This window comes from Elephantulus edwardii, unplaced genomic scaffold, assembly GCF_000299155.1.
Source record: "Elephantulus edwardii isolate Elephantulus edwardi_28Jun2011 unplaced genomic scaffold, EleEdw1.0 scaffold00040, whole genome shotgun sequence".
Taxonomy (NCBI): domain Eukaryota; kingdom Metazoa; phylum Chordata; class Mammalia; order Macroscelidea; family Macroscelididae; genus Elephantulus; species Elephantulus edwardii.
Genome location: NW_006399790.1, coordinates 3,942,072 through 3,951,240, shown reverse-complemented (window position 1 = coordinate 3,951,240; position 9,169 = coordinate 3,942,072). Strand labels below are relative to the sequence as shown.

Below are 9,169 nucleotides of genomic sequence, written 5' to 3'. Positions count from 1 at the left end.
TTCATCACCATAGGCTCTTGCTCATTTGTTGTTTCATCAAATTCTTCTGTGCCTGCCAATTTTTTTCGATACAGTGACTCAGTATATTCTTTCCATCTTCTTGTAATACTTCCTTGATCATTTAATGTTCTGCCTAAAGCATCCTTGATTATAGCAACTCGAGGTTTGAATTTGTTCTTCAGTTCCTTGAACTTAAGAAATGCTGAGCGAGTTCGGCCCTTTTGATTTTCTGACTCCAACTCCTTAAACATTTCATTTTAATATTTTACTTTGTTGTCCCCTGCTGCCTTTTGAAGTCTTCCATTCAACTCTTTAGTATCTTGAATTTTTACTCCTGCTTTGGCTTCTTTGCACTTCTGAATGGCAGGACTATTTTTCCAAGTGTACCAAGCGTTCAGAGTTTCTGAATTAGACTAAAAGAATAAACAAAAAGAAGATATGTATGGGGGGGGGAAGATAGATAATGATATTCAAACTATTCTACTTTTGAAATGAGAATAAAAATCCCTAATACTAAGTGAAAGAAGAGAGATATAATTTTTTAAAGCGCACTCATAGGATTTACTCCATACCAAATTTACCTTAAACTTTATAATCTTAATACATATGAAGAGATTTGAAGCCTGTTTTGAGGATCACCTGCGATAGTGGATTGACATTTTATGCAGGAATTAGGTTCCAAAGTCAATTTACACTCAAGTTGCTAAGTGGTAATTGAGAAAATCACATAACTCTGCAGAATGGTGTGTCTACTAACTTGTAGAGGCACACTTCAGTGTAGCCACTAGTACTGCCTCCAAATCCCAGTTCCACTGTTCAGCTTTCTCTTTTACTTCCTCTTCCCCCACAGAAGTTATTTCAAATCATCCCTCTGTGAGTGTCTCCACTCTCCCCAGCCACTGCCTCACTCACGTTCTCTGTAACGAAGATTTACCATCTAAAAGCAACACATAGGCATTTTCTTCCATCTGTGTACATCTGTCAGAAATATGCCTCATAACATGTATGACTTTCTCCTTGTGTTTCTTTTACTATATCTGTCTGAATTTTAACCCCATTAGGTCTTTTCACCTACATCTTCAGCATTCCCCTTTCTAGAGCGCCTTTATCTAGCCAGCTTAAAAAAAATGCTTACCTTTCTTCCAACTTATAAACAAATCTTCTGATCCCCCTTCTCTTATCAGCTCCCTCCCTAACCATTTCCTTGTCTCCGTCTAGAAAACTTCTACAAAGTTCTCATTTCCTTTCCCATTCACTCTTCTGCTCACAGCAGTCTGGCTTCCTCAGTTACAGTGCCACCAAAGTGACTTTTTCTAACATCACCACCAGTGTTTCTCTCACTGAAATCTAACCAGTAAGCAGTTGCTATGGATTTGATTGGAATTTAGGTGAGCCCTCTTGTTGTAGAATACAGCTGCCCTCTGCAGGGATTTCATTGCTGTGACCTTGCATAAGCAGATCACCAAGCCTGCCTTTTCAGGCATCTCTGAGCGGATTCCAACCACACACCTTTCTGTTAGGAGTTGAGTGATTAACCACTTGTACCACCAGGCTTGGCTTTTGAAATATGGTGGATACTTTCTTGGCCTTACAATATGATGTTTGTGTTTCATTTGACACAATTGGACACTCCTCCTCCTTTTTCAACATTCTTGCTTCCATTAGCCTCTTTGATACCAGTTTTCCTGATTTTCTCACTATTCTTTACAAGTTCACATTGTGGACTCCTTTCTTGTACAATATTAAATTGTGGTATTTTACTTTTAAATATTGGTGTCTTGGTGCCCTTGGTACAACGGACTCTGCATACTTTCGCTGGCCCTAGTGTCATCAGTTGAAATATCCTCTGTGTTTTGGAATTTAAGTCTGTTGCTTCAGTGACACAATTACTATCCACAGCCTCTTTATGGCTTGTGACTTCCCACTTTAAATACCATAGAATAGAAGGGAAATATACTGGAATGCTTGAGGGTAGAAGCAGAGAAATGACTCTTTTTTTAATCCTTTGAATTCTGATGTGGTGCTTGGTGCTACAGCACACAGCTTACAATTGAGAGGAGACAAAACAAAACAGAAAACAAACCCAACATTCTAGACACAGAACAGAAACCTAAAAGGGGTGAGTTCTTGATAGAATTTTTGAGCAACAATGCCTGAAGCTGCCTGCCTCTGAAATTGTTTTTAGTTAAGAAAAATAGACTTCTGCTGTACTAATAACTACTGGACACATTTTCTATTAAGTAGTGCTAAAAGACTTCCCAACAACAACAACAACAACAAATTCTTAGTCACTTCAGCAAACTCCAGAATGGAGTGCCCAGGCTTTACGCAGCCTCAGCATTTGGTTATCGCAGAACAACATCAGCCTCACTAAGACCACAGTGGGGATTACCAGCTTCTCCCCTGAAAACTGCTTTTCCTCCTAGGTCTCCTCATTAGTGAATGACACAGGAATGTCAGTATCATCCTTGCTTTCTTAATCCTGCTACCTCTCACTCCAAGATCAATAACAGAGGATTAAGAAGAAAAAGTAAAAATCAATAGCTTAACCCTACAACTTAAACAAATAGAGAGCAGCAAAGCTAGCTTTTTTGCATAGTCACCAGAAGAAAGGAAATAACAAAGATTACTGTTGTGTATGAGCTGATCCATAGCTGACCCTCAGAAGCGGCAAATTGAACGGGAGGAGATTGTTCATCCTTCTCCAGCAGAGCAGCTTGAATACCTGCCTTTGGCTTTGCAGCACAGCTTCTTATCATTAGGTCACTAGAGCTTGAATAAATGAAACGGTAGCAAAATGATAGAAAGAATCAAGCCTAGAAGTTGGTTTTTGGGAGGTTAAATAAAATAGACAAACCAATGGCCCAATTGACAAAGGAAAAAAATAAGAAGCAAGGAATAACCAAAGTAACAAATGAGATGGGTGATAAAACAAGAGAACTAAGATTAAAAGGATCATAACTGAATGTAAGGAAAAATGATACTTTGACCAATTCGAAAGCCTAGAAGAAATGGATGTTGTTGTTGTTGTTGTTCAATCCACCTCATAGAGGGCCTTCCCCTCCTGTGCTGTCCCTCCACCCTCCCAAGCATGATGTCCTTCTCCAAGGACCGGTCTCTCCTCACAACATGTCCAAAGTATGTTAGACGGAGCCTCAGAATCCTTGCCTCCAAGGAGCCACCCGGTTTAACCCTCTCCAGGACAAATCTGTTTGTTTTCCTAGCAGTCCATGGAATTCTCAGTACTCTTCTCCAACACCACAGCTCAAAGGCATCAATTCTCCTTCTATCCTCCTTGGTCATTGTCCAACTCTCTGATGCATAACAAGTGATTTTGAAGACCATGGCCTATATCAGATGCACTTTAGTCTCCAGAGAGACACCATTGGATAGATTTCTGAAAACGCACAACTCAAATTGAGGGAGAAATTTTGAACAGTTTCATAGTATAAAAAATAAATTGAAGAGATTGTAAAAAAATTCCCACCACTACCAGAAGAAGAAGCCATAACCCAGGCAGATTCACTGGAATTTTATGTCAGGCATTAAGACAAGCGTTGACTCTCATCCTAGTTAAACTATTCCAGAACATATAAAAGAAAGAAATTATTTTAATTTTGTTCTGTGAAGCCACCATGTCACTGATACACCATCAAGGCAAAGACAATACTTAAAAAAGAAAGATTATAGACTACTTATCACTCATGAATGTAGATGGAAAGTTTCTCAATGAATTCTAGCCAACATAAACAAGTGGAAATCTTCCATATCTAGGTTTCATCATTGTAAAAAGAATCAACATGAGTCAATACGTATATAAAGGAAAAGAATCACATGATGGTGTCAAATGATACAGAAAAAATATTCCATAAAATCCATTACCCTTTCATTCTTGATAAAAAATCTTAGTAAAATAGGAATTGTAGAGAAGTTCCTCAGTATAATTAAGGACAAATAAACAAATCCAACAGTTGGAGAGACATTTTCTTTTAGAATGGGATCTAGACTAGAATGCTGTTTATCTTCATTTATATTCTGTATTTATATTTATATGCTACATTGTACTGGAAGTGCTTCCTAGGACAGTATGGCAAGACAGGAAATAAAAAGCATCCAAATTGATGAGGTAAAACTATCCCTATTTGCAGAGCTCTGGTGTCCTAGTGGTGGGGGGATGCACTGGCTTATTCATTAGCACAGCAGAAAGATGTGAGGTTTATTGCTTCTGAAAACCTGCTAGAGGGTTAACTAAATGTCAGTTCTGTTCTGACTCCACAGAACACCAAAATCCCTGTTTGTAGATGACACAGAAAATCTTAAAGATTCTACAAGAAAGCTAGTGAAACTAGTAGAAGGATTTCACAAACTGTCAGAGTCTAAGATCAATGTACAAAACTCAGGTTCCTCTATACTAACAAAGAGAACTCAGAAAAGGATATCAGGAAAGCAATCTTGTTTACAGTAGTCCCTACAAGGATGAAATACTTAGGAATAACGCCGATTCGAGAGCTCTGATCAACATGGGAGAGGAAGACCTTGGGTGAGGTGGATTGACAATGACTGTGGCAGTGGGATCAGGTGTGTCAGATGTTATCTCAGGATAGGGCATGGTTCAGAGTCATTGTTCATAGGGTCACTGTGAGTCAGAGTCTACTTGACAACACATCACAACCACCACCATTGTGGCCTAGTGTATAATGTGTTGAGTTCCTAACTAAAACTTCAGTGATTTGAATGGTAGCTGCTCCTGTCAATATTTACTGTCTCAGAACCCCTGTGGAGGGTGGCTATGAGTTAGTATAAACTTGATAGGGTTTTGTTTCGGTTTAGAGTCATAAAAAACTTCAATATAGAAAACTATAAATCACTACTGCAAGAAACCAGGAGAGGCCTACATAAATTGAAAAACATGCCATGCTCCTGGCTAGGAAGACATAATACTGTGTGAATGTCAATGCTAGAGTGATCTATAGAGAGAATTCAGTCCCCATCTAAATTCTAGCCACATCTTTAACAAGCTGGGGGGAAAAAATAAACAACCAACTTCATATGGAAGGGAGAAAAATTCTAGATAAGTATATCATTACCAAAGCAGAACAGTGTAGGAGGCCTCTTACTTTCCAGTCTTAGAACCTACAGTACAGCCTTGGTAGTGCAAACAGCCTGGTACTGGTGGTACAACAGTAGATGCAAAGATTAATGGAACAGAATTGAGAGCCCAGATAGAAGTCCATTCACCAATGGGTAGTTGATCTTTGACAAAGGATTGAAATCTATTAAACGAGGGGAAAGTAGTATCTTTAACAAATGGTGCTAGCAAGAATGCATAACCATTTTAGAAGAATGAAATAGGATTTATACATCAAAGCTTACAAAAAAAACTAGCTCAATATGAATTAAAGACCTAAATGTAAAACCAAAAACTATACAAATCATAAAAGGCAAAAAAAGAAGAGCAAACCTAGGAACTCTAATTAATGACATAAATATACCATCAAGCAAAACTAAAAATACACAAACAGCAAAAGGGAAACTGGGACAGGAATTTAATAAAGATCAAGCCCTTGTGGTCATGAAAAGACTCCTTTAAGAGAAAGGAAAAAAAAATAAAAACGAAACCAACAAACACAACCAAAGACTGGAGGAAAAAAACTTGACAACATTTCTCACAAGGTTCTGATCTCTAAAATGTTTAGAAAATTACAGTAATACAAACTACCCAATTAAAAATGGCAAAGGCCATCATCAGTAGATACTTCTGAAGAAGACGTTCAAGTACTCGAAGAGATGCTACTGATCATTGATCATATGACAGTCTTGCGTTCTCTCATTGCCATCAAGTCAGAAGTGACTCATATAGCTTGGCCCTAGAGCCCATTTTCAGAGGCTGTAGATCTTCCAGAGACATGACAACAGATTGCCCATCTTTCTTCAATGAAGAAGTTTGTGGATTCAAATTACCTGCCTTTGGGTTTACCATGCAACTCCGTACACACTAGATTAATAGAACTCCCTTATTTTTTTTTATTGGTTAACAAATAATCCTTTATTGAAATATTTTCATCTGTAGTTCCTTAGCTAGCTGGGCATTCCACAGCACCACTGTTGATGTCTTCTATGATGTCATGAGGGTGACGGCCATCAACATTGCAGCCCACAGATTGGGCAGTTCCCAGGATCTCTTTAATAGTTCCAGAGAGTTCTCTGGCTAAAGACCGGTGTCGCATCTGCCGGGCAATGCCAACAATCTCATCAAAAGTGATATTTCCATTGTGCTTAATATTTTTGTGCTTCTTTCTGTCTCTGGGTGGTTCCTTTAGGGCTTTGATGATCAGGGCAGAGGCAGAAGGCACCACTTCAGTCTGTGCCTGTCTGTTCTGAAAGGTCAGTTTCACTGTAATCCTTAGTCCCTTCCAGTCACCGGTGGCCTTGGCAATGTCATCAGCAACCTTTTTTGGAGACAGACCCAGGGGGCCGATCTTGGGGGCCAGAGCGGAAGTGGTACCGACTTCCCCACCGGTACACCACAGGTACATGACTTTAATCTCATTGGGGTCGAACTTGGGCGGCATGGCGGAGGCGGCTGGTGTCGGATGAACCCGGATGCGGGACGACCGAAGAAAGTTGCACGGAGGCCTCCTCGAGCCGAAAGCCGAAAGAGAACTCCCTTATTAACCAGTGTTGTTATTTACCGTTGAGTCAGAACCCACACATAGTTGACACCCTGGTGGGTTTTCAGAGGTAGTTAATGAATGGGAGGAGATTTCTCTCTTTCTCCAATGGAGCAGCTGGTGGGTTCAAACTGTGTGCTTTCAGGATTGCAGCACAGCTTCTTTTTGATATGCACAGGGATTTAATCTGTAGAAGGTTTCATTCATCAATTTTATCCTCTCCAGATTGAGCATTTCTGGCTGTTTTGGGCAGTCTCTTTATACCATAGACTAGGCTGTGATGGAACTAGTGGGATGCATAAAGAAACTCCAGTGGCCTAGTGGTAAGCAGCTGCACTGCAATCCCAAAAACATAGAGTTCAAATCCACCAGATGCTCCATGGGAGAAATATGGGCAGCCTCCTGTCATATGATTGACTGCCTCTGAAAACCCACTGGTTCACTGTGGGTCGGTTCTAAGTTGACAGCACACAACAACAACAGCAAGTGGAATGCATATATCCCAAGAAATCTCTTATGCTGAGTTTGGTGAAATGACTTATGCAGTTATACATGCCACCAAGCAGATGGGTGCATATACCAGAAGTAGAATAGCAGCTTCCCACTAAACAGCACAGGTAGAAAATATAGGTGGATACTATATGTCCCAGGGGTCATATGAAAGCACCAACCAAAAGGGTGAGGACTAGAGCCAAACCAGGGTTATCTTGAAAGACAGGTTTGGTGATAAAATTCTGAAAAAGAGAGAAGAAAAAAAAATACAAACCCCAAACCAAACCAAGCACTGAAAATCCTTTGGCGCATAGTTCTACCCTGGCGCATGTGATGTCATCATGAATTGGAATTAACCAGCTTTTTCATCCAGAAATTCATCACTCCTTTAGCAGTAATTCCCTGCTAACAGCAAGCTTTGGTGACCACTAATGAACTTTTGTCTAAAAAAAGAAAAAAGAAACAGTAAGGATTGTGGCTATTGTTGTTGTTGGGCATTCAGAACCAGTCGAGGAGCAGCTTCTGACTCATAACTGTATTATGTCTAACAGAACAAAACAGTGCTCAGTACCGCATTAACATTTTTTTTCAGTTACTTGCTATGTGTCTGAAAATTGGACAATGAATTAGTGTGACAGAAGAAAGATTGATGTCTTTGAGTTGTGGTACTGTAGAAGAGTACCAAATATCTCATATATTTCCAAGAGAACAAACAGATATATTTTGAACAAGGTGTAACCAGTGTCCTTAAAGGGAAAAATGAGAAAACTTCATCAGGATGATTAGCAAAAGGCAGGAAGTCCCTCATCAAGATTAATTGACACAGTACCTGTCACATTGGGCTCAGGTTTATCAAAGATGATGAGGATGGCACAGGGTGGGGCAGGATTTATATCTGTTTTTCACAGTCACTATCAGTCATAACTTACTCGATGGTACCTAACAACAATCACATTACTTAAAGGCATCAATTCTTGTGCCACCTTTATTCTCTGTCTAGTTTTTGCTTGCAAATAAAGCATTTGAAAATACCATAGATTGAGTCAGGTGCACCTTAGTCCTGTTTTTCTTTTTAAAGAAAATTTTTTTCTTTTTAACAATTTACAGCAGATTTTTCTAATGTCACTTGATGTCTTCATTGCTGTAACTGTGGCATCCAAGTGAAATAAAATTGGATTGAGAATCCAAGTGAAATAAAATCTTTGACTAATTTGATGTTTTCTCCATTTATAATAACTGTTTTACTGATCCGTCTATTAGGACTTTTTGTTTATGTTAAGTTGAGGTGAAATCTGTAATATAGGCTGTAGTCTTTGATCTTCATTAATAAATGCATTACAGCCTTTTTCTTTTCAGCAAGCTAGGTTATGTCATCATATGCAGATCAGTGGTTCTTAATGGGTATTCCTCCATTCTTGAGATGGAATTCTTCTAAGTACAGCCCAGCTTCTAATATTCTTTTCTCAGCTTGAAGATTGAACAAATACGTTCAGGTCAAAGAATGCAACCCTGATGCACACCTTTCCTTTCAACCATGCTGTTCCCATGTTTTGGTCAAATGATTGCTTCTTGATTTGTACAAAGGTTTTGTATGAGTAAAATTACATGTTCTGGCATGCAATGTTACTTGCAATTATCCACATGGTTGAATGCCCTGTACAGCACAGGTAAACATCTTTGTGCATTTCTCTGCTTTCTGCAGAGGTACATCTGACTTCAGTGTTATTCCGTACTCTTATCTCTTCTGCTGATTGTAGCTTGAATTTCTGGTGGTTCCTGGTCAATGTACTGTTTGAGCCATTTTTTAAATCATCTTCAGCAACAGTTTACTTGTGGGTGATATTAATGATACTGTTAAAAAGTGTCTTCATTCTATGGGATCATCTTTCGTTACAATTGACCCCAGTAGAGATTTCTTCCAGTCACTTGGCCAGATAGCTGTCATCCAAATTTCTGGACAGAGACAAAAACATCTCAACTTGGTATTTGTTTTATCAATTCGTGAA

General features: G+C 39.1%; 1 protein-coding gene across 1 annotated transcript; it reads right to left on the bottom strand.

Moving 5' to 3' along the window:
• Window positions 1–6,074: 6,074 nt before the first annotated feature.
• On the bottom strand, window positions 6,075–6,635 carry LOC102855588 (60S ribosomal protein L12-like). The gene has a single exon (XM_006885042.1). It carries the CDS (start codon window positions 6,570–6,572, stop codon window positions 6,075–6,077), a length of 498 nt encoding a protein of 165 aa, XP_006885104.1. The 5' UTR covers window positions 6,573–6,635.
• Window positions 6,636–9,169: the final 2,534 nt, after the last annotated feature.